Source organism: Microcaecilia unicolor, chromosome 1 (genome assembly GCF_901765095.1).
Source record: "Microcaecilia unicolor chromosome 1, aMicUni1.1, whole genome shotgun sequence".
NCBI classification, from domain to species: domain Eukaryota; kingdom Metazoa; phylum Chordata; class Amphibia; order Gymnophiona; family Siphonopidae; genus Microcaecilia; species Microcaecilia unicolor.
In genome coordinates, this window is record NC_044031.1 from 483,823,050 (window position 1) to 483,840,930 (window position 17,881).

The 17,881-nt window shown below is 43.6% G+C and overlaps 1 protein-coding gene across 10 annotated transcripts in view; it reads left to right on the forward strand.

The window, feature by feature from the left end:
* The window catches only part of DTNA (dystrobrevin alpha), a 567,561-nt gene that overhangs the window by 475,121 nt on the left and 74,559 nt on the right, over positions 1 to 17,881 (forward strand). For all 10 annotated transcript variants that reach the window (XM_030214003.1, XM_030214021.1, XM_030214069.1 and 7 more), the window contains one exon: positions 1,350 to 1,437. In XM_030214003.1, the coding sequence (XP_030069863.1) occupies positions 1,350 to 1,437 (88 nt within the window). The remainder of the gene's footprint in view (positions 1 to 1,349; positions 1,438 to 17,881) is intronic.

The window sequence follows — 17,881 nt, forward strand, 5'->3', positions numbered from 1 at the left end:
CTGTGCGCATTAGAATTTACTTGCACCCCATTATAGAATACGCCTAGAAGGTTGTGCTTGTAAATTGTAATTAAAGCAAATTAGTGCTGTTAATTGGTTAAGTACCAATTATTGGTGCTGATTGGCTTTTAAATCAGTTAAGTTTTGCACGCAGTTTGGCTATGCGGCCACATTAGTGTGCACAACTTAAGGCACCATGTATAGAATTGGGGGGTATGTAAATTAAGCGGATATTTGCAAAATATGTTGCCATTTGTGTGTATAAGTGCACAAATGCGCAGATAAATGCTAGAATTGTAAACATTTATACAAGTAACATGCATAAATGTTAGCCCCTAATTGATGGAATTGCTGCCTAAACGCACAACCTACGATCTAGGTGAGCCACACAAATAGCAATTGTAGCTTGAACTGTTTAACTTAGGTGGTTGAAGTTATATATGGATACTAAGTGGCACTATCTACATCAGTCTTTTTTCAGTGCAAAGCCCGGGGGCCAGTGGTGACCCCTGGAGACATCTGGGACAGCCCACATCACCATTCTGGCTTTTTTTTTCTGCTATTCTCTGCCACTTTACTCAGGTTCACAACAGAAAGGGGGGAAGTGGATGAGGAGAACAGCCACATGCTTGAAAGACAGGGCATTTCTCTTTAGATGAGAATGCATGTGGAAAAGCCCACCTCCTTGAGGATATGCCCAATAAAGAGTTTGAAGGCAGACTAGTGAGGAGGATGTCATTGACATACACTGGTCAACAGTGTCGTGACCGCCCTTGAGAAGATATTTGACAGCACTTCTTTAGCTCATTTGGATCCAAAGTGGTTCAAGTTAAAAATTAGTGAAGACCACTGATCTAAACAAATCGTGTTGCTGTATATGTATTTGGTTTAAAATGTTTTAAGAGACATCTCGAATTATACTTTGATGGTACCGCTGAATATTAACCTCATTGTTCTTGTTAAAAAAAAAAAAAAAAGACACCAAACATAATTTGGGTAAGATACTCATCTTGGATGGTCACTTGAATATTTGCAACATGTGTTCGTTACAAAAATTAGGGTATGCAGAGTCACATTTTTGTTCAATACATTGTATATTTTGTGCATGTAGCATGGGTGAAAGAGAGTAATATGGTCATTTTGGGAGTGCTTTTTATTCCCCTGCTAAATAATGATGTTTCTTCTTGTTCTAGAATCCAAATTTAAAGAGAGTGGCAAAATGGGGTTGGGAAAGAAAACAGTAGCATTGCAGAGTTCATTTGTGGTGCCTACATTAATGCTGCTGCTTTCTAATTAAAAACCTTCTCTTCCTCCTTCCTTGCCCTTGCCCTTTCCCAAATCCCAAACAGCACACTTGACAGTCCGAGTCGCCTAGATGAAGAGCACAGACTGATTGCCAGATATGCAGCAAGACTGGCAGCGGAGACTACGCCATCGGCAAGTATAGTATACTCTGATCTGGGGCATGTACTTTGTTTCTGAAGGTAGAGAGAGGCTTTGTTTATATATATAAAAGCTTTGACATACTGGCTCTTCTAACAAAAAAAAATGTTACTGAACAATTGTAACCAGTATCATAAAGGAAACACATCCCAAGGACTTCACCAATTCTGCATGTGAACCCTAAAACCATTTCTAAAACCCAACAAAAAAAATTGATAACGCATTAGTAATGCCTCCTCACCCATCCACATCCACATAAATGGTGCATAAGTATCCATGTGCAAAATTGCGCACTATCCTGAGATGTGCAAGCAACTAAATTGGCTAATTAGCACCAGTAATTGGGCACTGACGCTAATGATCACTTATTGGCTTTAATTGGCAGCATTCTTGATTTATGCATGCATCTTGTTAAGCACTATTCTATAAAGATCTGCGTGGAAATCTTTATTTCGTGTGATGCAAAAGGGGGCATGACCGTGGGAGGGGCATGGGCGGGTAAGGGGCGTGCAGTATTATTAAATACCAGGGATCCGCACCTAATTTATGCACCAGGATTTACATCGGGTTTCAGTTGGTTTAAATCCTCGTGCCCAGAGTTGGTCATGGATCCCGGTGCTACACTCTATTCTTTAAAGGGTGTTGATCTGGAACGCCCAATATAAAATACCGTTCAACGATTTTTTTGGGGGGGGGGGGGGTCCCCGAATTTTGAGCACCATTTACCTAATCCAGCCCAAAATAACTTAAAACAATGGGGAGTGCTGGACCAAGAATTTGCAAACAGCTGCACTTTTTTCTTTTTTAATTTTGCTTCTGTCCTATCAATAATTGAATTTCTTCCTCAGTATCTTTCTGTTTATGCTTATTTCTATTTCTTCTTGTTTTGTAAGATTAATTTTTTTTCTCTCTAGAATTTGAATTACAAACTGCCTAAATTGTTTTCTATTAGGCAGCAAATCAAATAAAAATGAAACTTGAAACATGGAAGACTTGAAAAGTAGCCTAATGGATAGAACAGTGGACCGAGGCTACGATGATCAAAAGTAAACGAGGGCATTAGAGGCCATTAACTCCGTACAAGCGTCCGCATTTACCAGTGCATAATGATCAGCGGGGTCTAGCACAGCTGACAATGAGCACGCCAGGCTTTAGGGTAGATAGCATGCAAATGTAGTCAAGCTCATTTAAAGAGGTCATTTTGTATTCTTCCCCAATGATCAAAAAACAGCGCCCGAAACAAAGGTGCCTTACTGCTTTAAAAAAATAATGCCAGGTCGGAGCAGGCGTTAGGGTATTGGAAGAGAGGATTTCCCATGATTCTCATGCTTCTCTCATGATTCTGCGAAATCTGCAGATTTTGATTGCCTTTGGGAACAGAAGGAAGCCCGTGTGAGAAACAGAAGACCCAAACGTGAAGCGCACATTGACGTTCTTGTCCTGTGTCTATACTTAAAGTGGCCATGCTTAAAAAAAGAAAAACAAAGCACACATTGGCGTCTTTTACTTCAGTATAAATATAAGCATCCAGAAAATAGTTTTAAAACGCTTATATTTAGGCTGCAGAAAACAGATGCCAGTGTGTGCTTCACGTTTGGGTTTTAGCAGGCACGTACACACAGAAGCTGAGCTTACCGCTGAACTCTTCTACGCATGTGCCAAGCACAATCCTCCCGCCAAACTCCCTAATGCTCAAAGCTATGAGCGCAGCTGTATTTGCATCTCATTAGCTTTGAGCATTAGGGTGTTGTTCTGTGCTGTTCCGGCGGTATATTTATGGTGCTATTCAGAATAGTACCAGAGTTTTGATCATCAGCCCCTGAGAGCCAGGGATGCCTGGTTCAAATCCCACTGCAGGCCCTTGTGATCTTAGGCAAGTCACTTAGGGGTGCTTTTACTAAGGTGCACTAACAATTAGCGCGTGCTAAATGCCACACAGACCACTGTATACCTGTGGACTGCATGGTACTTAACACATACTAATTCATTAGTGCACCGTCCTGAAAGGACCCCTTCACCCTCTATTACCTCAGGTGCAGGCTTAGATTATAAATCCTCTGAGGACAGCAAAATACCTACTGTACCTAAATATAATGTGCCTTGAACTACTACTGAAAAGATGTAAGCTGAATCCAAAATCTTCCAAAGATTTATAATGAGACTATGTTGAGACTATGTTCAAGGAAGTCAGAGCTCAGGTCTTCTGGTTTTCCTACTATTCTGGACAAATAAAGACAAAATTTAGATTTCATTTTCTCGATTGGGGGCCTTTTGCTAAATCATGTTATCGGTTAATGTGGCAATTGATGAAGTTGGCAGCTTCTGTGTTAACTGTTAACGCTCGCCAACTGCCACTGTTAATGTGGAATGGGTGTAGAATGGGCAGGGAGATCACTTTGCAATTAATAATGCAGTTAAAAAATACAGAGAAATTAGCTCAAATGGTAGAAAAGGGGGCAGGAGAGTTAACTCAGATGGTAGAAAAAGAGGCAGGAGAATTACCTCAAATTTTAGAACGCTTGGTTTATGTGTGAGAGAGAAAAACAATAAAAAATGAAGGCCGTTAAAGACCCTAAGGCCTATCCAGTCTGCCCATCCATGCCATCTACTGTCCTTACTTTCCCCTAGAGATCCTGTGTACTTGTCCCAAGCTTTCTTGAATTCAGATACGGTTTTCATCTCCACCACCTCCACAGGATGCCCACATTCTCCACGGACCTTTTGTTTCTACTGGAGTGAAGGGGCATAGGATGAAGGTGAAAGGGGACAGCTCAGAAGTAATATAGGGATATACTTCACGGAAAGGGTGGAGATGAAGATTGTATCTGAATGCAAGAAAGCTTTGAACAAGTGCTAGGATCTCTAATGGAAAGAAAGGGATAGTAGGTGGTATGGATGGGCAAATTGGATAGGCCATGTCGAAAGGGACGTCTAAGTCCGTATTTTCGAAACAAGATTGACGTCCATTTTTCGTTTCAAAAATATCGTCAGAGACGACCAAATCCTTATATTTGGACGTCCCTAGATTTGGTCATCCCTAGACATGGATGTTTCTGATTTTCGGCGATTTTTGAAACCAAAGACGTCATGTCAAAAACGGCCAAATGCAAGCCATTTGGTCATGAGAGGAGCCAGCACTTGTAGTGCTGTACTATCAATTTCCTTATCGTCCCACCAGACTGGTCCAGATGCTTGAGTTATGCCCTCCTACCAGCAGGTGGAGACTGAGAACTTATTGTGGGATGTCATGAAATAAGGTCCCTGTGCAGCTCCCAGACACTCCATGTCTGATCCCTGTACAGCCTGGACCCCTGGTAAGATACAGGTAAATTGGGGATTCCAAATTAAATTACTCTCCACAACTTAAGACAGCAACAAGCATTGTATTGTTACCAAGTTATTACTTGCATAAGGCCTTATGTGAGAAGGCAAATAACCAGAAGAGGAGATTTCTATTAATTTACGTGAACTGTTTTTATTTACTGTCCTCTTTGATGCCGTAACTGTTTGGGATCTCATTGGGGCAACTGCTTCATGGCCTAGCAGTTGGCGCACAGGAATCACTGCTTAGTTTGTGGAGCGCACAGGATGGGCCTCTCGGCCTCAGGCTAATGCCTGGCATGTGAGCTGAGTTCAGTGGAAGTTCCTGCTGGGGGAGACCCATTGAGGCTGATGATGGTTGAAACCTCAGATTGGCCGTGTGAAGTGCAGGAGATCGCAGCAGAGGCCTCATCGGTGAGAAACCTACCATTTTGCCTGCTACTGATGCAATGCATTGTGCTGATGACCTGCCAGTGCTGCTTCCCTCAGGAGGTTCAGGAGAGGACTGTTAGGCTAATTTAGATGCTGCTTCTGACCCAGATGATTCTTTTTCACTTGAATGTATTATGTTATTGCATAAGGAATAGGAAGAGCTTTGGGTCAAGTACCATGTACAGCCTAGATGTACTTGGCTCCACCCAAGAACCTCACAGCACCCCTAAACGCCCAAGTTTAATGCCTCCAGAGCTCAAGGAAAAAGCAGTCTCTGTGGCCTCAGCACAGTCTTCTTCCCATTTGGCTTCAAGGGGTAGAGACACTGTTGGGGAGTGAGAATCAGGCACTGCTAGAAGATGGTGGCCTCATGATACAGGATAAGGATGAGATTCCTCCTGGGGAGGATCTTTCAGTGGTTCTCATATTTCGTCATGAGGAATTGGCTCAGATGATATCCTAGATTTCATCTATCTTAAAAACTCTCTGTGGAGCACCCTGTTCCTTGTTCGACCTGTAACCCACCCTTGGTGGCTATCAAGAAGTCTTCTAAAGCATTCCTGATTTTGGAGGAGGTTCCAGTCATTATTGCAGTGGAATAGGAGGTTCCAGATGCTGGTTTTCTTGTGGGATGATCCATAACCAAGCTTTACCCTATCCTGGAAAAAGACAGGGAAAAGCTCCACTTGCCAAAGGTGGATGCCATGGTTTCTGCATGTATTAGGAAGACCAACAAATCAAGCGGAAGATATCCAGAAAGACCAGACCGAAGTCATAGATGTTAAAAGCCAAAATGATTTATTAGGACCCTACACAGTCCGTGTTTCGGCCAAAAAGGCCTTCTTCAGGGGTCTTCAAATTGGCATATATGGATGATCCTTCCAAAAAGTATTTATGAAATGAGACGATCTGGACAACACATACGCTAGTGCTATCCAAATGCAGCATAGTCTCACAAGTAAAGCCGGCTATAGCGAAAAGCACTGCTATTTAAAAGGGTCCTAATAAATCATTTTGGCTTTTAACATCTATGACTTCGGTCTGGTCTTTCTGGATATCTTCCGCTTGATTTGTTGTTTTCTTGTTTGTATTTGCGGGAGATTTCGACTCTCCTTGTTGTGTTTGTATTAGGAAGACCACCATTTTGGTGGAGAGTGGTGCAGCTTTGAAGGCTCCTTTGGACCGTAGATTGAAAACTCTTCTGAAGCAGATGCTTGAGGTTTTTTCTTGGCCCTTCAGGTGGCCATCTCTGTAAGTTATGTGGCCCAGGCCTATTTTTCTGCAGCCGCTCTAGTGAAAATGGGGGCTGCCCATTTGGCTGATTCCTTATATGATTTGTTGTGGTCTTCTGCCAAAATTATGTTGTTACTGGTCGCAGTGCACTGTTGTCTATGGCTTAGACCTTGGTTGGCTGATCTTACCTCTAAGACTTACTTGAACGAGTTGCCTTTTAGAGGCTTTCTTTTGTTTGATGAGGATTTGGAAAAGCTTTAATTTTAATTTAATTTAAACATTTATATTCTGCCAGGCCATCAGTTCTAAGCGGATTAGAATTTGCAATTACAAAACTCACTGTTTGACACATCCCAAATACAGCATTTAACAATCCCCAAAACCCTTACACTTCTGTAGGGCAATCAATAACCCCAGTCAAATGTCTTTTAAACCACCACATTTTTAGATTACATAGAAATATTTCATAATCAGTTATTTCTCTCAAGTCCCTAGGCAGGAAATTCCAAAGTTCTTCCCCTTTGCCTAGTAATATTTGTTGTTCCATAGACTTAAAATGACAGATATGTTAACTCAGAGGTTTTAAACCCAGTCCTTGGGGCACATCCAGCTAGTCGGGGTTTTCAGGATATCCCCATTGAATTCAATGCACCGCATTTCTACTACCCTCACTTTTCAAGCTACAAAAAACTGGAATCTACTACTATGTTCCTTGAAATATATATCTAACTATAATCCATTTCAAAAATTTCTGAAAGCATTTGTTTCAGAAATATGTGTTGTCTTAGTAGATTCAGCATGGGCTTATTAATTTAATGTTATTTGTTTCTCCTGTTTTCCCTAAGAATTGCTCAGTTAGTCTTTTGTGAACTGCCTTAGAACTAGTTTGGTAATAGCGGGTCATAAATGCAATTTGTAATGTAATGTAATACCTCTTTCCATCTAAAATCAACTTCGCTATTGCATTCTATATAGCCTGCAGTTTCTTCAGCTGTTTTTTAAGAAGTCCCAGAAAGTCTACATTATAATAATCCAATATTTTAAGTACCAGGGCCTGAATAACTATCTGAAACTGTTTGATATCCAGATATTTCTCAAGATGACACAACAGTTTAATCTGGAAAAAAAAACCTCACTTTTTAACTATACTGTTAACCCTGAATCCAAAACGACTCCTAAGTTTTATTTCTGATTTAAGCTGAATCGTAGACCCAGCCAATATTAGATTTACCCGAGGCTTAACTGATTTACAGTTCCCTATCCAAAGAATATTAATCTTATCTGAGATTTTTAGATGATTAAATGACATCCAAATATAGATCTTCTCAAAAACTGTACACATCCAACCATAAACTTCTGAAAGATCAGAGCCATAAGGAAACAGGAAAACAGTATTATCAGCATATAAAAAATATTAAATCTTTAAAGATTGTAGCATACCACCCAGTTCCCTCAGGTAAACATTAAATAAAATTGGCGAGAGAGGAGAACCTTAGGGAACTCCTTGATTCATCTTCCACTCATTAGAGCATGCTCCCTGCCAGTTTACTTTCATAGATCCATTTTTCAGAAATCCATAAAACCATTTGAATACCCTACCTGCTATACCAATGTCACTTAATTTATCCAGCAGGCAGCCATGATGTACCAAATCAAATACAGCCAATAAATCTAGTTGCATTAAAAGCATTTGTTTTCCTTTAACTAAGGTGAACCTTGGCAGAATCTAAAAACCCCCATCTTCCTGAAGATCGTTCTAGATCTGACAATAGGGGGACCACTTTCTGTGAGCGTTTCAGGGAATCCAGAAGGCCAGGCAGGATATGTGTCTCTTAGAGAAATCAGTTTGCCTTTCTTAACCAGTCTTTTCAGGGTGCCAAAAGAGGAGGTAAGGACTTCCTTTCAGCTTCCGTTTCAGCAGGAAAAGAACTAGATTACTCTAGTTGTGCCTGTTGGAGGAAAGTGGGCCCAGATTACAGAACATCTTTGGGTCTTGGAAGGTATTCAGGATGGTTACGCTCTAGAGTTTGCTCAGCTGCTTCCTAACTTCTTTGTAGTTTCCTTGTCAGCCTTGAAAGAAGGCAACAGCAATCAAGCAGACTCTGGACAGATTGATTCAAGATGGAAGTGGTGGTACTCGGGAAGGGGCGATATTCCATTTACTCAGTCATACCAAAGAAGGAAAGCTCCTGACATCCTATTTTAGATCTAAATGGAGACCCGAAGGTCAGTAATTGTAGCAGTTCAACCCAGAGAGTTTCTCATATTTCTAGATCTCATAGAAGCATATTTGCATATCAGAGCAGCTTATCAGAAGTTTCCACAGTTTGCATTCTAGGCCATCACTTTCAGTTCTCCATGCTTCCATTTGATCTTACCATAGCTCCCAGAACCTTTTCCATGGTGATGGTGATGGCCTTGCAGAAAAAAGGAATTCTGGTGCATCCCTATTTAGGTGATTGGTCACTTCTATGCTCTCCCAATAGGATTTGGCCTGAATGAGCCAATCGTGGTAAAATGTTGCTTCAGGAACTGGGATGGATTGTCAATCTTTTCAAGATCCAGTTGATGCCACCCCAAGTCCTAGAATATTTAGAGGCCAGGTTCAACATGCGAAAAGACAGATTGTTTCTTCCGGTAAGCAGAATCGCAAAATTGCAAGCATGTTTCAGCAGTTGAATTGCAGACAGCATGGCATTTCATCAAGTGTTAGGGTCCATGGCAGCAACTTTGGACCTAGTGCCTTGGTCAAGATTTCATATCTGTGTCCAAATGACATTGCTATCCCATTGGTCTCCCCACTCTCAGGAATTGTCAATGGTGATCCCGCTCCCTCAGGAAGCCAGGGACATGCTGGTGGCTATGGGTGTCCAACCTAGCCAAAGGCAGGAATCCAGAGGTACCATCTTAGCTTCTGTTAACTACAGATGACAGCCTGTCCAGATGGGAAGCCCACTGCTGCAGCCAATGGACTCAGGGCCATCAGATGACGAATGGAAAAACAGTGGCCTATTAACCAGCTGGATAGGAGTGCGATCCATTTGGCACTCATTCAGCACCTCCCATTAATTCATCAACTGTTATCCGACAACATAAGGTTGATAGCATATGTCACAAGCAGGGAGGGATTCTGAGTCACCAGGTGATTGTGGAGGCTCCCATAATGATGGCAGAGATACATTTTGAGGATCTTTCAGTGGCACACATAGCTGGCATCAACAGTGTTCAGGTGGATTTTCTGAGCAAAATACAGATAGATCCCAGAGAGTGAACACTTAAGTCAAGAAACTTTTCAGTTGGTGGTAGGTCACTGAAGGATCCCAGGCATAGAACTGATGGTAGTGGCTCAGAATACATGGGTTTGGCCTTTCTTCAGCCACTGGAAGGACAATGAGGTGGGCAGCATATATGCTTTGGTGCAACCCTGGCCGACCCAGATTCTTCTGTACATATTTCCTCCTTGGCTACTCATTGGCAGAACCATTCAAAGGATAGACAGTCCAGGTTGGTAGTGCTGGTTGCTCTGGTTTGATGTTTGCGATCATAGTATGGGATCTAAATGAGGTTAGAAGATCCTCTGGTGTTTCTGGTAACCAACGATCTCTTGGTTTAGGGTTCTATCCAGATGCTGGAGGTGACTTGATCTTACGGCTTGTCTAGTGACGGTTGGTATTCCGTTTTCATTGGTTACAGTTGGAGGCAAGATTTCAATTTAAGGTATTAGCTTTGACCTATCAAGCATTGTATGGATCAACTCCTTTTTATTTAGGTGTTCATCATGTTTTTCTAAATAATTTTATTTCTAGATCTTCGAGAAGTCATTTTTTACTAAACTTTCCCTCATTTTGCCATGCAAAGGCAAAGCGGATTTTTCAATCTACTTTTTCCTATCATACTGCACAGTTTTGGAATTTTCTTCCTTCTTTTCTTCTAAGAATTTGTGGTTATCTTCAGTTTAGGAGTCAAAAAAACAGCAAGGCCAAATCCAATATGGAAGCTGAAACAACAAGGCAGATCTTGTAAAAAAAAAAAAAAACACAGTCTTTATTAATAGATTAAAAGCTCCCAGAATTTCAACATAAAATACCCGACATGGCCATGTTTCGCCAGTACAAATGGCTGCATCAGGGGCAGTAGGTCACCAGCTGATGTAAGATTCCAAAATCAGCCTGGCTAGTGCAGCTTTTAAAGCATAGCAAGCAAGATTCTGGGATACGTCTCTCATAAATACGCTGTGAATGGCCATGTTGGGCATTTTATGTTGAAATTCTGGGAGCTTTTACTCTATTAATAAAGACTGTGTTTCTTACAAAGTCTGCCTTGTTATTTTATCTTCAGTTTAGGCAGGGCCGCCGACAGGGGGGGCAGGGGGGACAAAATTCCCCAGGCCCGGGCCTCCAAGGGGGGCCCGGCGCCGGGGTCAGGCCACCGGCTCTGCAGTTCCTGGTCTCACCTGCCTGCCTCCTCGGCTCCGGGCCCCCTGCATTCGAAGCAGCAGTCACAGATCGCCTCCCTTCAGGCCTTCCCTCCCCTCGCGGAAACCGGAAGTTACATCAGACGAGGGCGGGACACGGAGGGAAGGCCAGAAGAGAGGCAATCTGCAACTGCCACCTTGAATGCAGTGGGCCTGGAGCCGTGGAGGTAGGCAGGTGAGACCGCGGACTGCAGCGACAGGGGGCGGCGGGGGAGCGACAGGGGGTGGCAGCAGCGGGGGGGGGGGGGGGGGGGCGGAGGCCCGGCCTAGTCTCTCAACGGCCCTGAGTTTAGGAACGCTTTTAAGACATTTCTTTTTAAGAAATTTTACTAATTTGTGGTAATGGTATATTTTTGAAAATTATTATATAATTTGGTTTAAAATATTGTAATTCCTGATGTTTGTTCAGCTTTTGTCTGTTGTTACTCGCAGTGAACGTTTGGTATTTTGCGGGTTATAAGACTGTAGTAGTAGTAGTAGTAATGTTGGTTGTCAGGGAGTAGAAATAATGTAGGATTATAAACTGCCTTTATTGAGAAAAAAAAAAAAAAAACAAGTAAAGAGGTGGCAAAAGTAATTATGCTTGATTAATTCATTAGTTTCCATGGGTTTTTTGTTTTCAATTTCTGGAGTTGTTGGCACTCTAGCTCTACAGAGATTTTGTTTTAGTTACCCTGCTGCTTTGTTAGTCAAAAGTACTGAATGTCAGGGAGCTGAACAGGGACCTTATTTCTTGACATCACAGTTAATTTTCTTTTTCCACCTGCTGGTAGCAGGGCATAACCCAAGCCTCTGGACCAGTCTGAAGGGACTCAAGTAAAGGAAATTAGCAGATAAATCTAATTTAACCATAGTGCTGCCAAAAATCCATGCAGAGTGTTTGCTGGTGCCGATATATTGTTAACATCTGTCATTGTTCATTGCTTTTAATTGGCAACTGTTTAGTTTTTTTTAATTTCCCTGATGAAATTTAAATCTGCTCGGAGGCACATGTACATGTCAGCTGCCTGCTTATTTGGACCAGGGGTCTCCAGCAGTGATTGAAGGGGAATTTTTGCTTACCTCTCTGCTGTCTTAAAAGCTCCCCCCCCCCCCCCCCCCCACCTATTTTATGCAGCTTTTTTATTGGCCCCTATTATACAGGCAGTTTTGTAAAATCAGGCATTTACACATGTAAGTGTATACTGAATATGTGTGCATGCCGCGAGATCAGTTTGTACACACAAGTTTGTCATATGTAAAGCCCTGAGTGATGCTGCTTTCTTTGACTATGTAGCTTTTTGACTTCATGTTCCTGCTGTATGTACTGGTAAATATACTTTATAACATGCTCTATATTCAGCAGAGCCTTTTGTTAAAAAAAAAATGCAAACCCCTCAGGGAATTGTGAATGCCCTGGTCTAGACGTTGCAAATCCTTCCTAGACATCATATATAGAATGGGGTTTATAAGCACCTGATTCAATTAATCAATTGATTGCGGTAACTTAGGAATTCACTAGCTATTTCACACACTGATTCTTGTTTATCAAGAAAAGTGGAATTGTTTAATTTATAGTCTTTTTATTCCATAAAATGACTGGTTTTAATTAAATAAGTGTATTGTAAGTAAGAGCTTGTAATTCTCATTGTTGTTGGTGTTCACAAATGTCTTCTTGGCATTGTATTTATTTGCCTTTGCTGCACGTAAAAATATGCAGATATCTGAAACTTCTGAAGGTAAAATATTTCCCTTTCCAGTGCAAATTTCTGAGCACTTGTTAAACTTTTTTGAGACCCACTTTAGAGTACTTCAAAACAGTTTGTAAATACATTCTCCAAGAAAAGCAGGCTTCTATCTTCTCACAAGTGGGTGATGCCAATTTGCGTTGCCCGGTCTGACATTTGCCATAGTAAAACAGAGAACTTTACGGAGCGCAAGACATGCTCCACTGCGCATTTGCGAGTGCCTTCCCACCCATCGCACGAACGCGGTCTCCTCTTTTTTCCACGTGAGAAGAAGGTGCAGGTTTTTTTGTCCTCGCCTGGTGTTTTGAGGGCTGTTTAGTGCCATCTGGCTATTTTTCTAGTCTTTTCTTGTGGCTCCTTTAATTGGACCTCTTTCAAACCTGTCTTTTAATTTCCTTAGTTTTATTTTGCCCGGATTTAAATTTTCTTATTTTTTTGTCATTGGACTGTTTTTAGGCCCTGACTTCGATTGGGTCTTTCCCTTTCTTTTTTTCGTGCCTTGCCCCTTTTTCAGGCACCATCGAGTCATTTAATTTATTTTTATTTTTTGTTACATTTGTACCCCGCGCTTTCCCACTCATGGCAGGCTCAATGCAGCTTACATGGGGCAGTGGAGGGTTAAGTGACTTGCCCAGAGTCACAAGGAGCTGCCTGTGCCTTAAGTGGGAATCAAACTCAGTTCCTCAGTTCCCCAGGACCAAAGTCCACCACCCTAACCACTAGGCCACTCCTACATGTCCACAATGATTCCCAGTGGCTTCAGGCAATCGGACTATCTCAGGAAAGGACATCCATTCTTGGCGTCTGCAGTGTCTTGGGCCCGACCATAGCCCTGCGGTTTCCCGAGAGGCTGAGCGAGAGGAGTTTTGGAGTCAAGTCCGGTTCCTCGGCATCAGTATCAACGTGAGCATGGCACCGGTATTGGGAGCATCAGTAAGCATGGCTGCTTCTAGACCCTTAGACACGAAGCAGTGAGGCGTTGAGTGGGTCTCCACCTGTCTAGAGGCTGCCTGCTGTGCAGGCCCTCCAGGACTGTCCCATCATCAGTCCCGACCCTGAGGCAACGTGAGGATTCGTCGTTGTCCTCGTCGGCACTGAGGAGCTTTGGTTTCAGGCATAGGCCAAGAAGCATTGTCATTGGTCATCCTCAACACGTGGTGCTGGGAGCTCTGGGGCATCAAACAATTTGGTACTCGAGAAGCGTTCACGCTGAGAGGATCGATCACCCTCTATACAGGAGGTGCTGATGTGCATGTCTCCATCATCCGAGATTCTGTTCCCGCGTCGAGCACAGCAATTCTGCAACCTGCGCCTCAGCTGGCACCCCAGCCTTTTCTGCTGTCGGCTGTCAATGAGCGCCTTCTGTTGCGGCCTCGCCTTGCCGTAAGCCTGCGGTGTGGCCTCTGACAGAGTTGAGATGGGAGTCGACTTCTCGCCGTCGCTCTTGAGGACATGATTCCTCGGCACTGAGGCAGGTTCAGTCTTGGCAGTTTCATAGGAAGAAACTATCCGACACAGAGGAGGAACGCTCATGGGATTCAGAGGAGGATCCCAGGTACTTTTCTCAGATGAGTATTATGGGATTCCTTCTGAACCCTCCCCTCCACCTGAAAGTAGACAGTCTTCGCCAGAGAGCCTTTCATTTCCATCTTTTGTTAATCAAATGGCTGAGGCCGTTCTTTTTTCTTTGGAAGTGGAGAATGAGCCCTGGGCCAAGATGCTCAAGGTCCTGGACTATACATCTTCTTCTAAGGAGGCTGTGACTGACCTCTCCACGAAGTACTCAAGGAAGTCCTCGTGAGGAACTGGGTGTCGGTCCCTGTTATTCCCAAGAAGATTAACACCCAGTATTAGATCCACGGTATATCTGGTTTTGATAGGCCTCAGTTGCCTCACAATTCCATGGTGATGGAATCTGCTGTCAGGAGTACTAGGGACTATGCCTCGGTGCCCCTGGTCAGAGAAGCTAGAACCCTGGATTCTTTTGGGAGGAAGATGTACCAGGCTTCAATGCTCATCTCCCATATACAATCCTACCAGCTCTTCATGAGAGTCTACTTGCAAAACTCGGTATGACAGCTGTGTCGGACTAAGTGGATGTGCTCCCTCTGGAGCCCTCCGAGCCTTTTCACCAGTTGGTCAAGCAACAGAAGGCGTGTCAAACAGTCTTGGCCAGGGGCACTTATAATACTTTTGATGTGGCATCCAGGATCTCTGCTCAAAGTATAGCAATGCGCAGACTCTCATGGCTGCATGTTTCTGATTTGGAACACTCTGTTCAGCATTGGTTGGCAGATACCCCTTGCTGGAGGGGATAACCATTTTGGAGAGAAGGCTGAGGCAGTTGCTGACCAAATCAAGAAGCATACTGATACAATCTCTTCTCTTCTCCCGCCAGGTGCCTTCTGCATTCACCTCCTCAGCTAGGAGGGTTTTTGGCAAGCCAGTGAGCGGTTCCTACTACTATTCTAGGTGTAGGTACACTGCTTCAGCTCGCCAGCCTACTCAGGCTCAGCCCCAGTGTGCTTGTTCATATCAACAGCGCGCTCCTAAGGCCTCTGCTGCTCCCCAGTCAAAACAAGGGACAAGCTATTGACTGGCTCCAGCAGAACATAGCCACAGTAAAAGTGTCTATCCCAGACGACTTGCCGGTCAGGGGGGAGGCTAAAATTTTTTCACCAAAGGTGGCCTCTTATAACCTCCAACCGGTGGGTTCTTCAAATAGTCTGTCCCAGATAGGCCCTCAGTTGGAATCTCAAACCTCCAAATTGCCCACCAAGAGCTCATTCATTCAGAACAGGCAGGTACTTTCAGAGGAACTCTCCACCCTTCTAAAGGCCCATGTGGTCAAACCCGTTCCACCAGGGGAAGAAGGGCAGGGATTCTATTCCAGGTACTTCCTTGTGCAGAAGGAGACAGGGGGTATGCGTCCCATCCTAGACCTAAGAACCCTGAACAAATTTTTAGTCCAAGAAAAGTTCAGGATGGTTTCCCTGGGCACCCTTCTCCCAATGATTCAGAAAAATGATTGGTTATGCTCTCTGGACTTAAGGAATGCATATACTCACATCCCGATACTTCCAGCCCATCGGAAGTATTTTTGATTTCAGCTGGGAATACATCATTTTCAGTACCACATGTTGCTTTTGGCCTCATGTCAGCTCCCAGGGTCTTCACCAAGTGTCTAGCAGTAGTTGCAGCATCGCTATGCAGACTGGGAGTCCATGTGTTCCCATATCTTGATGATTGACTGGTGAAGAGCACCTCAGAGGACGGTGCTCGGAAGTCCATGCAGATGACTAGTCGGGTTCTTGAGCTACTAGGGTTCATTTTAAACTACTGCAAGTTCCATCTCCACCCTGTCCATGGATTGGAGTTCATAAGAGCCCTGATCAACAAACAGAGAGTTTGAGCCTACCTCCCAGAGACGAGATCAGACAACCTGGTTTCGCTGGCATCCAAGGTTTGTGCCTCTCAGCAGATCACAATTCAGCAGATGTTGAGATTGTTGGGCCACATGACTTCCACAGTGTATGTTATACCCATGACATGTTTTCACTTGAGATCAGCTCAATGGACCCTGGCTTCTGAGTGACATCAAGCCACAGGGAGTCTAGAAGATGTCATCCAAGTGTCCCCAGAGCTTGTACACTCTCTTCAGTGGTGGACAATCCAATCCAATTTGACTCTGAGACTTCCATTCCAAATTCCTCAGCCACAAAAAGTGCTGATGAAGGATGCATCTCTCCTAGGATGGGGAGCTTAAATAGATGGGCTTCACACTCAAGGTGCTTGGCCTGCCCAGGAAACAAATCTTCACCATATCACGCCCTCTTTCTCAGGAGGCTGTTCGGATGTGGCATTGGGCTCACCAACTTGGCATGTTCCTTCGAGCCACTTATCTGGCGGGCACACCGCACGAGTGGTTTATCAATATAGGCATAGCCCGCAAGATCTTCCGAGTGTGGAACATCCCCTCAGTGGATATTTTTGTCACTCAGATCAAGCACAGGGTCCCTCAGTTCCATTCCAGGCTTCAGGCCCACGACAGACTAGCGTCAGATGCCTTCCTTCTCAATTGGGGGACAGGTCTTCTGTATGCGTATCCTCCAATATCTTTAGTAGGAAAAACTTCGTTGAAACTCAAGGAAGGACTGCCGGTCAAGATGGCGTCCATGTAAGGGAGCGTTACACGTCGGCTCTCAAGCTCCAGGCTTCGCTCCAGCAGCGCGTATTTTCTCTCACCTGATATTATGGTGAAGAGAAAAGGGAAAGTCGGGGCAAAAGCCGCCGCGAGCCCCGGCGGAAATCCGACGCTCCGGCAGCCGACCCTGGAATCTTTTGGCCTCCGTGCATCGGGAGTCCTGGCACCAGCTTTGGTTGGATCCCCAGAACAACGGGGGGATCTTAGCTTAGAGGCGGCGTCTTTAAGTCCGCCTCTTCAGGCTGTACCGCCGAAACCGAGCGGTGAGAAGAAAACAGTGGGAGAACCCCAGACAAGTTTTCTGGAGGTTAGCGGCGGCCCTATTGGGTTTTCAACTCCGGGAGGAATGTCATCTGGAGAGAGGGCAGGAGGTATCGATTCCCCGCCCTCCCCCTGCCAGGAAACCCCACTCAGTGTGCTCGGCGTGAGGAGTAGACCTACAGCAGTCACTTTGGAGGCCCTCTGGGAGGTGATTCAGACCATCAATTCATCTCTACTACAATTAACTAATTCCTTTAATTCTGAAGTTAAAGATTTGAAAATATTTCAGCAAACAATGGAATCGAAGGCTCAAGAGCAGGAAAGGAAATGTGAGTCAAATTTGCATGAGATAAAGACTTTACAGACAGTTGTTGCTAAAATGGTAACAGATAAAGATTTAACTCAAAGGAAAATTGATTTTCTTGACAACCAGCTCAGGCGTAACAACTTAAGATTCTTAAATTTTCCGAAGACTCCTTTAATATCACCAATTGAAATGTTAAAAAAGTACTTCATTGAAGTGCTTGGTATTCCTAAAGAAGCAATGCCTCCAATTATAAAAGCTTTTTACATTACAGGAGCTAATATAGCTCAAACAGAAGCTCCAGAATTGAATGTAACACAGTTTGTAGAAACATCTTAGAAATAATAACGGAGCGTACAACTCTCCTTGCTACCTTTGCATTCGAGACTGATAGAAATCATGTTTTCAGACTTTACTTCAGAAATATTTCAATTCAGTTTTTTGGATCAAAAATACAAATTTTTCCTGACCTTAGTAAAAAT